At 43.1% G+C, this 19,083-nt stretch overlaps 1 protein-coding gene across 3 annotated transcripts; it reads left to right on the forward strand.

The window, feature by feature from the left end:
- Window positions 1-9,119: 9,119 nt before the first annotated feature.
- C1S (complement C1s) lies at window positions 9,120-18,832 on the forward strand. 3 transcript variants are annotated; one of them, XM_026037213.1, is made up of 12 exons: window positions 9,120-9,345; window positions 9,721-9,869; window positions 10,343-10,465; window positions 11,739-11,916; window positions 12,165-12,290; window positions 13,108-13,307; window positions 13,503-13,656; window positions 13,907-14,022; window positions 14,191-14,269; window positions 14,528-14,665; window positions 15,165-15,239; window positions 17,696-18,832. In XM_026037213.1, the coding sequence occupies exons 2-12, from the start codon at window positions 9,750-9,752 to the stop codon at window positions 18,487-18,489; spliced, it is 2,103 nt and encodes a 700-aa protein (XP_025892998.1). In that variant the 5' UTR covers window positions 9,120-9,345; window positions 9,721-9,749; the 3' UTR covers window positions 18,490-18,832. The 3 variants fall into 3 exon arrangements, with proteins under 3 accessions (XP_025892998.1, XP_025892999.1, XP_025893001.1); XM_026037214.1 differs by having other exon boundaries at window positions 9,805-9,869; window positions 10,264-10,465; XM_026037216.1 differs by having other exon boundaries at window positions 9,207-9,345; window positions 9,805-9,869.
- Window positions 18,833-19,083: the final 251 nt, after the last annotated feature.

Genomic DNA, 19,083 nt, shown 5'->3' on the forward strand with positions numbered 1-19,083 from the left:
TAGAGCCATGACTCATCCTTTGGAGGACTTTCTCCGGGGTGATTGCCTTCATGTGAACAGAGCGAACAGAAGGGCATCTGAGCACGCRTCTAGTCTAAAGTTCTTCCCAGCAGAAGCTCCAGATGTGGAGCTGCAATCCATGTGCTGATGCTCTTCCATTTAGCTGTCTTTTCATTTTGCTGCTGGGTCATTCACGTGGGCAGTGTTGCTCCAAGCAGGCTGGAGAGGCAATCGTCCKCTCTCAGAAAGGGGTTAATGAGAAGAGACTTTTGGAGGGCCCTGGTCCAACTTTTGGGCTGACTCCARAGCTAGATTGGACTCCAAAGCTAGATCCGATTGCTCGGGACCTTGTTCAGGCAAGGGACCTTGTTCAGGCAAGTTCTGAACCTCTCCAAGAGTGGAGATTTCCCAGGCTCTTCAGTCACCTGTTCAGAGGCCTTGACGAAATATATTTTCAGAATTTCTTTCATCGCAAAGTTATGTCCATTGCCTCCTGCCCTCTTGCAGCRCTGCTCTAAGTCTCTATCTCCATTGTCTTTATAATCAGCCCCTGTCACTAGCAGCAGCCATTACACCCCACTCAGTCCGACTGGGAAAGAGACTGACAGACACATAGGCCTCCATTTACTTAGGAAAGCGCTCTAAAAATCTGAGTGCATTACTGCTCTTAGGTTTCCTCTAGCCCTTTTCCAGACTGAGCAGACTCAGATCCCTCTGCATTTCCATGCACAGCGGGTGCTCCAGCCCTCTGTGCTCTGTATAGGCCCTCCCCTGGACTCTGGCCAGTTTGCTCACATTTCTTTTGTGCTGAGGAACCCCTAGCGAACCGAGCGTGCCAGACACAACTTTATCAGTGCTGTACAGAGGGGAACACTCACTTATCTTGACCTGTTGGATTTTGTTTGTGCAGGCAGCCTGTGGTTAGCTTCAGTGCACTGCTGGCCCATGTACAACCCGCAGTCGGCCAGAATCCTGAGGAGCTTCTCTGCASAGCTGCTCTTTAGTTAGTTGGTTCCCAGCCTGTAGGGGTGCAAAGGATTCTTCCGTCTTGGGCGCAATTCTGGCAATTCGGTTCTTATGTGGTTGTGGGCTGTGATCATGTGCTGGACACAGGTGTTGACAAGCATTCATTTTACTTTAAATGATTTTTTATTTCTCGTGTCCGCTGTTTCTTGCCTGTGGTTTGCATCGTGACAAAGGTGGAGATCTGGAGGAGGAAGAGGAAGTGGTCTTGAAAAAAAAAAAAAAAAGAGTTTCAGCGTGTAATGGGGAATACAGCAGAAGATTGCAAGCATCCAGGAAGTAGAATACATAAAGAATGGAGTGAATGAAGGAATGGTCTGACAGGAACCTTGCCGGGTTAAAAAACAAACAAATGCAATGTCTTGCACTTGAGATATAGAAAAAAATAATAGGTGGTTGCAAAAAAGGAGGATGCAGATTCAGAGTTACACAGTGAAACAAGAGGTATTGGTTCCACGTTACTGCAAAGGAGATTTAAATTGGACAGAAGGGTGGTTTGTCTTGGGAACAGGTGCTTGGAGAGACTAGGAATCTCCATGCTTAGAGATATGTATAAGTCACCTGTACAAGGCTCTGAGCAAATTGGTCTGGCTTTTAGAGTTAGTTCTGCTGCATGTGGGGAGCTGGAGCAGAGACCTTCACAGGTCCCTTCCCGCCTAAGTCTTTCTGTATATCTACAGAAGTTAAGAAAAATGGAAATTAAGAGTAAGCAGTGCAGTAAGGAAATGCACAAAGAAGGGCAGATATTGACCTTGATCTCCAGAAGTCCTTTGATGGCATATTTAGAAAAGCAGAGATGTGGAGTGTCAGGCTTAGATGGTCATTTTGCAGAAGCAGGGGTTTAAAAACCCTCCTAGATATCTAGTACCTCAGTTTAGAGTTTACAGAGTTTACAGAACCGTGTTTGTTCGACTTAATTGGTCATGGTTAACCAAGCTTTTTTGCAAAGGTTAAGAACTAACTGAATAACATCTATCAGTTTTGTGTTTAATTTCATGTTTATGTTTTTTAGTTTGTTYTCCTAAGTAAATGAGGCCAATATGAGCATATTTACTGTCAGTATTTTTCCTAGTCAGATTTGCCAAGGAATGAACATCTCAAAGGTACCATATTCATTCAAGTTTCGTGAAAAGAAAGTCCTGTAGACACTGTCACTGAGAGAATCCATTTCATATTCAATCTTTTTCTCCTATCTGATAAAATGAAATTAACTAACAGATTTGGCACTTCTTGTGGGATTACAGTCTCTTAAAATCTATCCTGCTGTACTTCGCTGTTGTCTGACATTCTTATAATTTCATTAAAGTGATGAGAAAATTCATGTAAAAAAGATAATTGAGGGCAGTTAAGTATTAAGAAGCAGATATGACTTCTGGCTCAGTAAGTCTCTTAAGCTTTAGTTCACTAGAAAATCATAGAATCATAATGGTTGGAAAAGACCTTCAAGATTGAGTCCACTCGTAAGCCCTTCAATACCCTCCCTGCTAAACCGTGCCCCCAAGTGCCTTATCTACACGTTTCTTGAACACTGCCAGGAATGGTGACTCTACCACTTCCTTGACAGCCTGTTTCAATACTTCAAAACTCTTTCCATGTAGAAACTTTTCCTAATGTSTAACCTGAACCTCCCCTGGCGCAACTTGAGGTCATTTCCTCTTGTCCTATCAGTAGTTATTTTGGAGAAGATATTGAAGAGGACCGGCCCCAACTCTGACCCCTGGGGAACTCTGTTTGTGATTGGTTGCCAGCTGGATTTGACTCCATTCATCACCACTCTTCGGACCTGGCTATCCAGGCAATTTCTCACGCAGTGAAGAGTCCACCTGTGTAAGCCGTGGAGCTGGCAGCTTCTGCAGGAGAAGGCAGTGGGAGACTGTGTCAAAGCCCTTCCTGAGGTCTAAGTAGACCATGTCCACAGCCTTTCCTTCATCCACTAGGTGGATCACAGTCACAGAAGGAGATCAGGGTTGATCAGGCAGGACCTGCCTTTCATGAAACCGTTTTAGCTGKGCCTACACCCCTGGTTGTCAYRCGTGTGCTCTGTGATCCCSCTCAAGATGATCTGCTCCATAACTTTCCCTGATACCAAGGTCAGGCTGACAGGCCTGTAGTTTTCCGGATCCTCCATCTGTCCCTTCTTGTGGATGGCTGTCACACTGGCCAGTCTCCAGTCATCTGGGATCTGCCTATTTGACCAGGACCACTGACAGATGACGGCGAGTGACTTGACAAGCCCTTCTGTCAACTCCCTGAGAACCCTCGCGTGGATCCCATCTGGCTCCATAGACTTGTGAGTGTCCAAGTGGAGTAACAGGTCACTGCCTGTTTCCTCCTGAAAKATGGGGGTTTATTCTGCACTCTAGAGGTGTCTTCCAGCTCAGATGGCCAAGTACTTTGAGGAGAACTGATCTGGGTGTTACAGACGGAGGCAAAGAAGGCATTAAGTACCTCAGCCTTATCCTTGGTTACAGTGTTCCCCATGGCATCCAGTAAAGGACAGAAATTCTCCTTGATCCTCCTCSTTAATGTTTTTGTAGAAAGATTTTTTCTTGTCTTTTACAGCAGTGGCCCAATTGATTGCCATTTGAGCTTTTACATTTGTAATTTCCTCTCTGTATAAACCTGTGACATCCTTGTACTCTTCCTATGTTGCCTGCTCCGTCTTCGAAAGGTGGTAACCCCCTTTTTTTTCTCCTGGAGTCTCCACAATAGTTGCCTCTTCAGCCAGGCCCACCTTTTTCCCCTCAAAAAATGCCAGAATATCCCAGAGAAAGATCACCATATTTTTGCTCCTTTCTTAAACTCCTCCTTAAATCTCCAAATATGGCTTCCCCTACCTTTTCCTCTTCCCTTGCCTCTATGTCTTCCCTTTCCCCTCTCCTTCCCCTACCCCTTCTGCTTCTCCTTTTCCCTCCCTTTCTCCTCTTTTCCATTTCCCTTTCCTTCCATCCTACTCCTTAACATGGTGGCCARTGGCCTTGTTATGAAGGTCAAACTGGAACTTGGAAGAAGTCGCTCTTGGCAGGCCTTACCTTTTTACCTTTCCTCAGGCCATTTGTGTTTGCAATAGAACCACTCTTCTTCTGTAGCGCTGGTGGTTACACCAGTGGTTACGGCWTTGCTTTTAGCTTTCTGCAGAGGTGCATCTCTTGCCCAAGCAGATCCCTTCCRTTTCATCAGAAGGCTCTCTGGTCCTGCAGGCCACATTTGTAACCAGCAGAAATGGCTACAGATGCAGGTTGGACGGCAGTCTCTTCCACGTGGTTCCTCCTGAGCTCCTGTTCTCAGCACTCCATCCTGAGGTGGCAGCAAAAGAGAGAGTTGGAGACTATCTGCTGCAATGGGTGAAGTTCTGGTATAGCTCATTCAGGTTCCTGAAAAGCTYGGGGAACAAATCCATGAAACACTCCTTTTGCTCATAGGATAACTTATTTGAAATGTCCACTGTTTGTAAAATAAACGAAAATACACGGTACTGTTTGTGGTCAGTTAACCACATGTATAGCAAAAGAAAGTGCATGTGAACAGTTAGACTTGTCTTATTTCATTCTGTAATTTACTGCCGTTGGTGAAGGATTTAGGAAGCAACATCTGCTCCTAAGATTCTTTTACAGTTTCCCTTGCAAAATTCTGTATTCGATTGCTTGTAACTTTGCTAGATTTGGTGAAATGCTAAAGCTTCTGCAAATTTTATTTTAATCAAACATATTCAAGTTGTTCACATATTTTTTCYGTGGACCACAGCAGCACATGACCCCAGATAGTTCAAGATCTTCTTTGGGACTTTCAAGCAATCTTCTTCCAGAATCCACTTCTTCCAGGTATCCAGGATCTTCTTCCAGGTAGAATCCACTTCTACCTGGCAATCATTGGAGCCTAGCTTGTTTCGAATGCCAGTCAGTGTGAGACGAGACAAACGTGGGTTACTGAGGGGCAGGGGGACTGACTGGAGCTGGGGGGTGGAATTTAGAGTTGAAAATTATCAGGAAGGAGAATACTGGAAAAGCAAGAGTTAGGATAGAATTAAATCCAACTGAAGTCTGCACCTGCAGGTCAGTAAGACAGACAAACACACAAAGAYACCTAGTGGGCAGAGAAAGAGAACTAATAAGAAATGGAGACAGAGGTGACTGCTTGTGAAAACAAGCTGGGGCAGACATGAAAATGAATTTTCATCAGAARTATAAGTAGCAGTAGCTGGATCCARTAGAGATAAAGAAATGAGACAGGTGAGGGAGTAGGGCAAAGCAAAGACGAATGCAGACGGGACTTAGTGGGCATTTGAGACGGGAAGAGAATTGTATGTATGAAAACAATGTATCATTACTTTATGGAAAATGAAAATAAATGTGAGGTTAGATTTTGTTTTTGTTTTGTTTTCCAGACATCACTGACTCCATCCCTCATTCCCCAATATTACAGAGTTTTAGTATCCCCAGTTTATAGTGGAAGGATTTGGACACAATTRCTATGAAAATTCATTGATTTGGGGTGCCTACCCGAGACATGTAGCAGCCTATTTTTAAGGGAGCTCGGCGCTATGTATGTTTGGATTAGAACTCCCCCGACTGCCATTTTGTAGCCAYGGAGGTTTAACATGTCTGCAAATCACTCTCCAAGCCCTTGCCCAGCTACCTTTAGAAAAGCCAGAGCTCGTAACCGTTGAGGGACTTGCCCAGAATCGCACTATATTATCTCTGTGGCGGAAAGAGCAGTCCAGTCCCGTTCCCCAACAGAGCAATCAGCTTCGTGGGAATCCATCCTTGCCCATGTGAAAGTGCTCGCCGCCCAGCACCSTTTCCAGCTTCTGGTAAGACCTGAGCAGGAGTCATCAGCCTCCTTCAGGCCCAAGGGTTTTGTCCTGCGACACAGAGCCGAGCGGATCTCTGCTGCCATCTCTCAGTAACTCCAAGAATAGGTGGAACAAGCAGAGGTCGGTTTCAGGGTTAACGTCCAAGTCACTGCCAACTTTTTTTTTTTKKGGGKTTTGGTTATTTTCAGGTTTGGGGAAACAGGCAGGAGAACATTATCCCATTTGCTACCACCGTAGAAGTTACGGAACTGTACTTAATATACACTGTCCAGCAGCTCCGTTCTAACTGGCAAATAAAGATAAGATTTAGTAATTTTTCATTTCCACGTGTCCAGACTGTCTCTTGTAAATTACTGGGCCTGTGGGCCTGCTGCAGAAAAACCTCATTCGTCTTATAGCTGCTTCTTAGCCACCACAGTTTACAACCTTGTGCTGTAAGATAATTAATAATAATAATAATAATAATAATAATAATAATAATAATAATAATAATAATAATAATAAATAAAATTCCTCTAAGAGATCAAACTCTAAACGGCTCCTGGTAGTTGATGACTAGTGAAGCCACAAGCAATGAGGATGGATATCTCTGATGATGAGACAGGGAAGATGCAGTGGTAGAATCAACTCAAATTACCTCAAGACGAGATCCAACCATTTGTGGGTGTGTACATCCATACATCCATATGTGCTCATCATCTATAGGTAAAGGGCCTCCATGAGAGCAATGCTGCAATTGCATTTTGTAGGAAGCTGCTGCATTGGAAAGGCGTGAGGGAGCTCCCATCTCTGGGCGSTGCAGGGCATGGTGTGAAACGGCCTCAAGCCCCAGGTTTGCTGGGAGCTCGTGGCAACTTGGCGTTCAGATTTCAGGCTGGAGGGAGTAAAAGCAGTGAGTGAACTGTGGTGAAGCACCCCTTGTAGAGCACCCAGGGGGTCACACAGAGGGGTTTGGCTGCCTAGCCGCTAAAACCGATGGAAGAACAGGCCTCATTCACAAGAGCAAGGCAGGAAAGGGAGGTGGGAAAGGAACTCTCTATGTCATCCTACTGGGAGAAGGAGAATCAGGAATTACTGCCAAGGTCCTGGTGGAGCTGGTGTTTAACTTGCTGCTTACCTATCCCTCATGCCCTGCTGATGGATCTCACCTAGTTAAGGCTTTTTAGTTTTAATAATTGTACTGATTTTTAATAATATTAAAAGTTAATATTTTTATTAATTGCCATGACACAATGTTTCCAAAGAAAAAGAAGTGTGGTGCTTTTATTTTTTTTATTTATTTTTTTCCCAGCTTCCTAGGGGAGGACAAGCCAGTCAAACCTGTTTTAGATGGTAATTTTGTGAAAACCTGAACGTTACTGCTTCTCGTAACAGCTGGCAGAAGGGCTACAACTGCACAGTTCTGATGCATCTGAAGAAAAGGTTTGTCTTGTGCAATGAAGGAAGCGGGGGCACTTTGGGAAAAAGTATTATGTGGTCATGTAATTAAGGAATTTAATAGAATGCGGGTGCCTCCGATCAGAATTATATTGCACTGGCAACTTATAAAAATTATATCATGTGTTAACATTACTTGCATGATTTTACTTCCTTTAAATTGTTATTTTAATATATTTCCTGTGCATAGTTTCAGTGCATTATAAAATCTATTACTAGCTTTTTCATCTTATGAATTATTAAAACAATATGGATGTAGGCAGGTGCAAACAAATACTGTATGTTTATTTGTTGTAAATATATACATCAATATGATTAGTTTTCTGCATAAATAATAAGCATGATGCAAATGTTAATAAAATGCAGTTACCATTTTTAAGAAAAACTCCAGCATTTTTTTTTCCTAATTAATAGGTAGATGTCTTCTAAAGAATTATTAATATTCACACACATATTAAGTTACCACTGCTGCAGGCCAGTGGAATCCAGTTTACACAGAAATATGCAATTCCATGGTGATGAAATGTCAGGCACGGTATCAGCACCCACTCATTCTACTGCTGCACCCTAAACTTGAAAAGTCTTTGGCAGAGTCTTTGCTTCATCCAGTCCAGAGGAGGAGGTATCTCCCTGTGATGGGTCCTCTGTCTTTCATCAATCTGTTTTCTTTGCTTTCAAAGCTCCAGTTAGAAGCATCATACTGTGCTCCCAAGAAGCATCAGAGCGTGAGATGACACGTTTTTTGTTTGCTTTCTCATCTCTTTCCATACTCAGTTTGGCAAAGAAAACAGCCAAGGTATATTCTTCAAGTAAAGACTTTTATCCTGGCTGCAAATAAGTTGGTTATGATTCATCTGTATGTGTTTCTCTGCCGTGGCAACATAAAGGAGTCTTTCACTTGAGCTTTGTTAACACACTTCGCCTATGGCCTGTCCAAACTTGAATCACTTTTCCCAGCCAAAACAGGCTCTGGGGCGTGCTGTGGTGCCTGTAAAAGGCCAAGGTGCCAGTGGGGTTTTACATCTTCATTTATATTCCAGTCTCAGTAGAACTGACTTGTGAGGAGCAGGAAGGGTTTCCTGAAGTGTTGCTGGTGGGGCTTTTTGTTTGTACTGAATATTTTGGCCTTGGCTTGGGGGCACTGATTGCATTACCTGGCACATGTCTTGAAACTCCTTTCCTTGAGGGTCTTTGATCTAACTCAGTCCGGCTCTAAGTCGGATGAACCGTCGCTCTTACACGAAGTTCACTTGAGAACCAGTTACAGAACGTTACAAGTTCTTAATCAGATACTTATTTATCGGAGCGTCCGCATAAAGAATAGCAAAAATAGACCAAAAAATCAAAAAATCAACGAACTCAACAACCCAAAAAACAACTTGACCTCTTGTTGGTGACCTCAGATAGTCATAGCATTGTTTTGGTGACCTCAGATAGTCATAGCATTGTTTTGTCTACTATTTTTCTTCTTCTTTTCTTTTTTTTCCCCCAGGAGAGGGTCTCTGAAATGTCAGATGAGGAGCAATGGTAGCCGCCCTTTAGCCATCCAGTTGCGTTCACAGAGCGTATTCCAGGGAAGTACGCCCTGAAGTGGATGATAGAACAGTTTTCTGTGCAAAAGCATTAGGCTAGTTGTCACATGTACTTTTCATCATGTTTTGAACTTTGTTCATAACTTTTAAAGGGGAGGAGAAAGCAGGGAGGAGGGGGAAGCCCAAAAGTCCCTTCTCCTCCCTTTTCCAAAAAGTCATCTGATTTCCCGAAAATCCCTAACATAAGCCAGATCTGCGTACTCCCCCGTGCAACCCGAGCCAACAGAATTGTGTAATTTGTTCTGTAAATTCTCCTTTTCTGTAGAATACTGGTAAGCAGAAGCAGGTCTTCTGAGCAGGACTGGAAAGCCACATCCCACAGATAGGGGGTGCTGCGCTATTGCAAACTAGAGCTGTCTTCCCTACATCGCAGCCTTGGGTATGTTTGGGGAGGGCGAACAGGAACAAAAAGAAAAGAAGAGAAAGAGAAAGCAAGAGAAGAAGAGGGAGAAGAAAACCAGGCACAACCCAGGAGAGAAGGTAAATATTGCAAACATTTGAAATGGGCAAGGAAAACATTGTGAGCATTACTCTGTGTGTGACGGCTCGAAGGGCAGCACATGCATTTCCCCTACCCATGGTCTTAGACTAATTGTTGGGGTGCTGGGAGGAGTGAAAATAGTATCTCGGGGGGAGGGAGGGAGTTGCTATAAATTTAGATAAGTTGCTATAAAATGAGATTGCATCGGCGTGGTGTTTGGGGACACTGATGGATATAAGGGCAGAAGGGGTCCCTATTTTGTCAGTACTGAGGTGAACATCTCTCCTTGCTGTTTGGAATTGCTGCATGCGAGAAGAGGTGATGATGTAAAACTTGTTTTTGAGGAAAATCATTGGTTGGCATATTTCCCCCAGGCTGGGGTATTAAGATCTTTGACTTGCATATGAAGCACGGAGGAGCACTGACAACATTAACCAATCACGCTGTGTTTGCCTCAGGCTTCAGCTCCAAAGTCCAGTTCCTGACAGTTTTCAGCAAGGATCATCAGCTTTTTCCAGATGTGGTGAGTTATTCAGTCTCCAAGGGGAATTCTGATTTGCTGGTAGATTCATTTTATCTGTTAGGTGTCCTTCCTGTAGTATTGTCCTGTGCCTACAGGACAAACCGCTTCCAAAACAAGGGAATAAAGTAGGGAATAGCATTTAAGACTCCCCTCTTCAGCTTCTGCAGCATTCCCAGTTTCTAGAGAGCAGAAGAGTAGAGCAAAGAGCATGACTGAGATTGCATCCCTTCCCGTGAAAGGCTAGGGGAGAAAGACCAGCCCCATGCAGCCACAGCGTTGGGCATCCAACTCCAAAGGCCAGGAGCTAAGCTGTGTACTACATACAGATGGACACCAGACTTTTCCCTAGGCAGAGAAGATCTCTGCAATGTCATTTTCCTTCCTCTTTTCTCAGGTACCTTCTCTTATGTCTTCCTGTCTGGGCTGATGCAGCCTCCATGTATGGTGAGATCTTGTCCCCCAATTATCCTCAGGTGTATCCCAATGATGTGCAGGAGTCCTGGGAAATCCAGGTCCCTCCAGGATATGGCATTCACCTTTATTTCACACACCTGGATCTTGAACCGTCGCAGAACTGTGAATACGACTCTGTGAAGGTACCGTATCCCATCCATCCTCCTGTGAGAAAAAGACAAGAAGATGATGTAGAGGACAGAACAGCAGAGCTGCATATAAGGCTCAGGGCTGGAAGAAAAGATACATCCTTCCTGTTCTCAGCACTCAAAATACTGAGTGTATCTGCACTAATAACGATTCAATAGCTTTGTATTTTTTCTTTGTAACCACATGAACATTGTCTGCCAACTTAGTGCTATGCTCCTGTCCCCATGTTTATCTTATATCAATAGGAAGAGCCTTCATCACCATCACTATCGCCAGACGTATTCTTAACCAGTGAATCACACGTATAAAAAGAGCACTTTCTTAGGGCATTGATTTTCCGTCTCTGAAATTTTTCAATTAGGGTTAATCCATAAGTGAACATAGACAATTTAATGCGGCCAGAAATTGATTGGAAGTTATGAAAGCTGAAAASAAATTAAGAGATCAAGTGGATGCTGAGATCAAGATCAAGACATCCAGTGTAGTGGTCTGTTCTGAGCTGTGCAACATAATTTTCTTAAAACTTAGATCTTCAGTAGCTCTACACCGTGTTGTCTTACAAAGCACTAAAGATCAAGCATTTCTGTGCAAACATTAGCCTGTCCTGATGCCCTGAAATGGCTATGTGCAARAAGGGGAAATAAGGTCAGGTGCAGCACCAAAAGAAGACATTGGAGAAAGACCATCACGGGTTTGCAAGATGRATGTGCTCTAGTAGGAGCTATAGTAAAATGTCTTTTTGAAAAGAAAAATTCATAAACTGCTCTGCAGACCATCAGGGAGCTGTTTCATAGCCTTAGATCTGGTGTTGATTTTTTATACAAATGGACCAATGGGCCTCAGGATGATAATGTTAATACAGAATTTTCTGAATTAGTTTGCATCTGAAAAKTTAAGACAGATATTTCAGGGCTGGGATGTCAGTAACTGAGAACTCTCAAGCTTCTTACAAATGACAAGAGARTGATTATCCTGGAGCTGCCTTCAGCTGTAGGATCTCAGCAGTCCCTGCTGGATGTTGGCCACTCTTGATTAGCCTTGTGGATCACAAAGCAACTTTAGTGTGAGAATGGCATCTCTTGCTATCTATGTCACACATCAGTACCCTGGGAGATCTGCCTGAAGGCCTTGAGATATGAGTGCAACTTTGAAGTCACTGGTAATCTGACAAATCAAATGTTGATCATAAGCTGAAGGAATCAAATATTGATGATTACACATATTCTGGTAGTGAATATGTGTAATTCACTCTTCATCCTTCTGCAGATCCTGTCTGGTGTCCATGTTGAAGGCGTCCTATGTGGGCGAAAGAAACCTCGTGCACCTGGTTCACCAATTGTGGAGGAATTTCGTGTCCCTTATAATGTCCTGACCATGACCTTCCAATCTGATTTTTCCAATGAGGAACATTTCACTGGTTTTGCAGCCTACTATGTTGCAGTGGGTAAGGCTCCTCTGAATCTCTGTAGTGTCTGGGACTAGGAGTGATAGGAAAGCTAACACGAGGGGTTTCYTTACAAGAATAGCTTGTTTAAAAGGGATCCCAGCAGGCAAGACTGCTATCCAGTCTACATACTGCCATAAAGCTCTCTTTTCCTTGTTGTCTGCTGGTGTTTATTTCACTTTCCAGTCTTTATCCTGCCCTCACGGCCTTCTCCTCTTCTTGGCTGACTCTTCTTTTCACACTTGCAGACTTGGATGAGTGCACGGATTTTGTGGAGGAACCTTGCAGTCATCACTGCAATAACTATATTGGTGGTTACTTCTGCACCTGTCCACCAGATTATTTCCTTTATGAGGATAAGAAAACATGTGGAGGTAAGAGGCCTACACACATTGTGGTCAACAACAGGAGCTAATTTAGGTCAAGTGGGGTACTGTACTTGGAAGAYCTTCTCTATCAACCCTTGATGCTGTAGTGACAAACAATGTGTATCAGAAAGAATAACATGCCACTGCAAAATCTGCACTGTYTACTGGTTGTGACTTGGGGAATTTCCATTAACATGTCCTTATCTTTTTGTGTAAAGAAAATTAAGAAACTATTAAATAAAAATTTCTGAAGACTGTGATGGAGATCCTACCTAGCATCCTGCTAGTTGTGAATCTTTCAATACCTGAAAAAAACAGGGCACTTCAAGGAAAATCCAAAAATAGTCAAAGGGCTGGTTGGCTTGAATTAGAAAATAACAAAGTCTGAAATGGGTCATGTTGAAAGGGGTGAAATATGAGGACCTGTGCATGAGAGAGGCCCAAATCACCAGTAGAAAGTAAAGGAAAAGATGGAGAAAGAGAGGATACTAAGAGAAATTAAGCAAGACAGCAGAAGTGAAGATGTGCTGTAACTGTCCTCTGATACTGAGGACTTCAGGAAGTTGTCTTCAACTTATCAGGAAGTTCTCTAGCCCTAAGGATGGGCTAGAGGTACCATTGCTTAGGCCACTGGTTGTTAACAACCCTGGAAAATCRGATAGTGGCTCTGGTTTCAGTTTCTATGAAGGATAAGCATCTTGTGACATGGTTCATGAATATGACCTGAGAGACTGGAGATGTAGTGGAAGAGGGGATGTTTATCTGCTTGATATATGAGTGAATTCCTTTCTGAGTTCTACCCATGTTCCTTCCTCAATCCTAGTGAACTGCAGTGGGAATGTCTTTACTGAGCCATCAGGCGAGATCACCAGCCCCAACTATCCCAATCAGTATCCAGAAAACTCAAAGTGTGACTACCGAGTGATTCTGAGGCCAGGCTACTTTGTGACATTGACCATACACAGTGGGGACTTCGACGTGGAACCAGCTGACTCGAAAGGGCACTGCCATGACAGTTTAACAGTAAGTGTGGGACTTAGGGAGGAGAGCTAGGATGTTCTGGGTTTCCATCAGTCTTCTCATTTTCAGAAAATTCTCTTCACTGCTTAACCTTAACTTCAACTGTGCTGCCTTTTAAAGTACTTGGGAATCTCTCAATTGATTCCAGTAATTATTTCTCATTTCTTCTTGTTTTTGTTTCTTTGTTTGTTTTCCCAGCTTGTCTCTGGAGAACAGCATTTTGGTCCTTATTGTGGCAGCAAATTCCCAGGTCCTCCAGAAATCAAAACTAGGAACAACATTCTTAACATCATCTTCCAAACAGACCACAGAGTACAACACAAAGGCTGGAAAATACGCTACCGTGGGGATCGTGAGTAAACACTTGGGAAGCATTTTCTTGGCTGCAAGAGGGCTTGTTCTAGCAGGTCAGATTCATAGTACAACTGGAGGATAACATGTTCATAGTTGTTAAGTTTGCTAGACAGAGCTAAGGGGCTATTGGCTAAACAGAGAATTCCTGTTGACTAGTGAAAATAATGAGTCAGGAGAGAGGTGTTGGGAGATGGAAGGAGAGTAAAGCTCAAACCAGTAATCACTGAGGTCCTCCTTTCTCTCCAAAGCCATAACCTGCCGCCAGAGTGTCATCTCCAACTCTGTTCTTGAACCGAAGAAGGAAAAGTATGTCCTCAGGGACAATGTCAAAGTGACCTGTGTGGAAGGCTATGAAATTGTGAGGGTAAGTTTCCTGCCAGAGGGTTAATTTCTTACCAGATGTTCTGAGCACCTTGGGACTCAAAAGTTTTTGCTGTAATAAGCTGTGGCTACAGTGTTTTGAGGACCTTTCACTGCAGTGCTTATTTTAGATATGTTTCACTGTCGCACAGTAATGTGTTCTTTTCCCTAGGAACGAGATACCATAAGGTTTTTTTACTCCAGCTGTCAAGAAAATGGTGAATGGACCAACTCCCACCTAAGCTGTGTTCGTAAGTGCCCCAACCCTGTATGGAAGAAGGCAGTTTGGAATAAAGTCTTTATGCTCTAGCCCACTGTATCTGCAGGCTAGGAAGAAGGTGAGGACAGGGCTATGAGCACACTGAAGGGACAGAGGAAGTACTTACTGATGACCACACAAGTACCAGAGGAGCTGAGGGGTTCCCCACTCTATAGAAAACAAACAAACAAACAGTGGTATGGGAATGGCCCTTTGATTATCTTTGATCATTTCTGTTTCTTCTCTACAGCTGTGAATTGTGGTGAACCTGTCCCTATTGACAATGGCCAAGCCATATACATCTCCGAGCTTCATGAGCCTCTGTATAAAGCCGTATTCCGCTATGTCTGTGATGCACCTTATTACACTTTGAAAAACGAAAGTGAAGGTAGGCATTGCCTGTGCTACACAAATACAGTCCATTAATCAAAAGACTAAGAAAAGGTCCAGGCATCATCCTGCGCCTGAGATCATATCCTTACAGGTTAAGCCTGAGAAAAGGTTCCTTTTAGTGTGAGGTTGTAACCAGTAGTTTTGTGTTGCATTTTTGGTTAATGCACTGTCATAATGTTCATAATATACTTGGACTGTTGATCTTAATTGTATTAGCAGTCCTTCTCTCCAGCTGTATGAACTGTGGAGATTTTTGTCCCATCTGGCACACATTTCTGGTGGAGAAGTAAAAGACTTAAGAGACCTGTTAAATGACATCCCTCTAAAATAGGAGTGGAAATATCCTATTAAAGTGCTATCTTGACAATGTTTACCCAGCTGCGCTTGCTTTGGACATGTGAAAGTCAAGACATCAACTTATGTAGTAATGCTATTTATCTTYTTTTGATCTTGAACATGTCTTTATAGCACTCTTCTCTTTTGTGTTTTCCAAGTTGTGTATCAGTGCTCAGCCAGTGGACAATGGGTCAATGAAAAGATGGGAACAAAGCTACCAAAATGTGTCCCAGGTACTTCCATAATTTGTGTATATATGCTTGTGGTGTCTAAAGACCTTTGCCTCTTTCATTTCTCTGTTATAAAAATGGTAGGCCTGAAATAACAGTTGATTCCTGCTGTGCAGTTTGAAACAYGTTGGACAGGGTACAACACTGATCTTAAGATCAGTGGAAAGAGCAAAAAGAACCTGGTAAGAAAGGCAGGCAACTCAATAGGATGTCTGATATAACAGGACCTCTTCAAGTGTATGTGTGTGTGTGCTTCTGAACCAGTTTCCCCTCCTTCAGATGTTTATATTCTCAAGTTGTTCAGAACTCTAGATCTTTGCTTTGCAAGCAGCCAAACAAAACAAAACAAACAAACAAAACCARCTAAACCCTGGCAGATCAGAAGAGAAATCCAGCAGTGCTGTACTGGACCTTTTCTTCTTCAGTCCTCCTCAAGCTACACTGAGAGTTGTAGCTTCTCTTCAAACTCCTCTAGGGTTCAGCTGTCCACTTGACACTACTGGTGCAGTGCTATAACAAAAGAACTTTCCCTACTGTCACTGGAAGTCATAGCCTCAGCTCTTAAGGAGGGTGTGTCATTCAATACCAGACATACTGGGTCTGACATCTCAAGAAATATCTTTATTCACAAGCTTTTAATCATCTCTTCGCTGTGTGTACTAAGGAAGACTGAGAAGGGAAGCAGGTGAGTACTACTCCTACTACTACTACTGCTCCTGACTGCAAGTAGTTAYGTCTGAATCTCATTTTTTAGCTAATAAAAAGCTAGATCTTTTGTGTTCTGTGGGCTGTTCAGTTTACCATTCCCGTCTTAGGTGGCAGCATTCCTAGGGCTACTTGTGCCCCGTGTCCGCTGAGAACTCCATTYCCCGTTAAGTCCTCACTGGCATTTTGAAGTACAAGACCCAGCTGAGGGTGGTTCAACAGCTTTAAAGACCAGCCCAGCTAGTGACTAAGGCTACACAAGTGCACAAAATCATTAGAAGCCAAATAGAAAAATGAAGCTATGGGAATAGAGGGGATTTTATCAAATACAAATATCTGAGGAGAGAATGTAAAAAGGACGGGGTCAAACTCTACTCAGTGTTGGCCAGYGACGGAACAAGGGGTAATGGGTACAAATTAAACACAGGAAGTTTCATCTCCATGTGAGGAAGAACTTCTTCACTGTGACAGAGCCCTGGCACAGGCTGCCCAGGGAGGCTGTGGAGTCTCCTTCTCTGGAGATCTTCCAAACCCGCCTGGATGCCGACCTGGGTGTMCCTGCTGGAGCAGAGGGTTGGACTAGGTGATCTCTAGAGGTCCCGTCCAACCTCAACCACYCTATGATTCTATGTGAATTTATTACCTTAAAGGGGATTATAACAAAGACAGAGTCTTCWCACAGGGATGCAGCCAAAGGATAAAAGCTGCAACAAATTCAGACTGTGTTTAAGGAAAAATCCGCCCTCAGAGCACTGGAACAGTTGTGCAGGAAGGCTAAGGAATCACCAACCTTGCAAATGCTCACAATCTTCCTAGACAAGGGCCTGATCAATCTGATCTAGCTTTGCCATTACAAAGGCAGGGGAAGAACACATCGGGATGATAAAGACATCTTGAGATCCAATCCCTGCCAGCATAAGGTTTTTTATCATTCTATGGAAGTGTGTAAGAAAGACTTTTAGGTAGTTACAATTCTTGAATCTCTGGCCTATATGACTGGAGGTTCAATGCAAACCAAGCAATGTGAAAAAAAAACCCGTTTCCTACTTATGTCAGAATGGTCAGTCTCATTTTTACCCTTATTTTTGCCTCTCACTTTGCTAAATCTTACTAGTTTTGCTCCAGGATTACACAGCATCTATGAGACTCACAGATAAGATCTTCATTAACTCACTGCTTAAGATTCTACATACTGAAAGAACAGGGAGGAACACTGGTAAAATGTCAATGACAAATACAAACCAGAACACTTACCCTGAAATGATCTGGAGTTCAGACATGAATACTTTTAGACAGTAATGTCAGATTTAGGTAGTAATGTCAGATTTCTGAGAACTTAAGGAAATGTTCTTTCAAAGACAATCCATTTGCTTACAGRAGGCATTTAGCAAAGCAGACATGCTAAGTAGAATGGAATGAAGCTGTGAGCTTTGACGTACTCAGTGCTCGTTGGCTGACAGCAGTTGTGAATGTTCTTTCTTTCCAGAACAAGATTTGCAAATGGGTATTTTCAACTTGTGTTGAATGTTGACAGTATTTTTGCTTGAATTTTCTTGATATTTTCTGTAAACATTAGCTGTAAAATCTCTGGCACAAAATATTAATTATGCAGATCCCTCCCCCCCCCCAAAAAAAAAGAAAAGATTTATAGAAGACAGAGAGAAGGGCACAATGGACTTTTTAGTAGCACTAAAGAACTTGTAAATGCAAATTCTCATTTTTCATTCCTTTTTTTTCTTTTCTTTTCTTCCTAGTTTGTGGCGTGCCTAGTAAACGTATCCAGGAGACAGCGAAGATTTTCGGGGGAACACCTGCAGCAAAGGGCAACTTTCCCTGGCAGGTCTATTTTGCAAACCCACGAGGAGGTGGGGTGCTCATCTCTGAAAGATGGGTAATGACTGCAGCTCATGTGGTGGAGGAATTTGACAGGCCCAATATGTATGCTGGTGTAATCAATGTCGCTGGAGAATCTTTTCTCCGTGAGGGCACACAACTGATTCCAGAGGCTTCATTCATCCATCCTGGTTGGAAGAATCAGCCTCCAGAAACCAGGACTGATTTTGACAATGACATTGCGCTACTGAAGCTGAGAGAACCTGTGAAGATGGGCCCTAACATCTCACCCCTCTGTCTTCCTGGTAAATCACCTGAATATGAGCTGCAGGAAGGGACTCTAGGTTATATCGCTGGCTGGGGCCAGAGAGAGAAAGGAAGACTTCCTATTTGGCTTTGGAAAGCCCAGATTCCTGTGGTGAACATGGATCAATGCCGTTCTGTTAAGCCAGAGGGCTCTGCTGACTCCAGCGCTTACCTATTCACCGACAATATGATCTGTGCTGGTGGTGGCAAGGACAGCTGTAGGGGAGATAGTGGTGGAGCTTATGCCATCCCAGATCCCCTTTATGACAACCGATACTATGTCGCTGGACTCATCTCCTGGGGACCAAGATGTGGCACCTTTGGTCTTTACACAAAAGTAGTGCGTTATTTGGACTGGATTACAGAGACAATGAGCAAGCATGAGGACCCAGAAACATGGCAGGATTAGCTCTTTCTCCCTTAAGCACTGTCAGTTTTCCTAGATGTGAGTGCCACATGTTGAGGTAGGAAGGTGCCCTGTGGTCCTAACAAGCCAACAAGGTCATTATCTCTGTGCTGAATGGAGAGTCAGGAATATATATCTGTCTCTCCTACTGTCATTATGTCTAGGAATGGAATTTCTTTCTCTACTCATAGCAGCTGAAGAGGACCATATTATTCTAAATAAAGAAGCCCTTGTGTGTCCTCTCACTTTTTTTCTATCCCATCTTTTTCTACTTAGAGAAAATGTAGTCACGCTCAAAGTAATAGAGACATCAATGAAGACAGGAGAGAATACTTGTTGATTCCCAGGGTGGGTTCTGAGCCTGGTGTCTCACTTCTGTATTTATCATTCAGAATATATAAAAGCATTAAAGAACGTCCAAATCTCTTTACCATGTGCCAATTGCCTTTTTTCTCAGACTAGAGTTAATTCTCCTTAAGAATGCCTAATCAAGTGTCAAATTATGTAAGACCCACTGTGCTACCAACTCCAAAGCTTTTGTTAAGCTGTAAATTGTGGTACCTCACCTCTCTACCTAGGAGTATTTTTCTAAGGTTC

The sequence above is a fragment of the Nothoprocta perdicaria genome, unplaced genomic scaffold (genome assembly GCF_003342845.1).
Source record: "Nothoprocta perdicaria isolate Ctin4 unplaced genomic scaffold, notPer1 scaffold_193, whole genome shotgun sequence".
NCBI classification, from domain to species: Eukaryota; Metazoa; Chordata; class Aves; order Tinamiformes; family Tinamidae; genus Nothoprocta; species Nothoprocta perdicaria.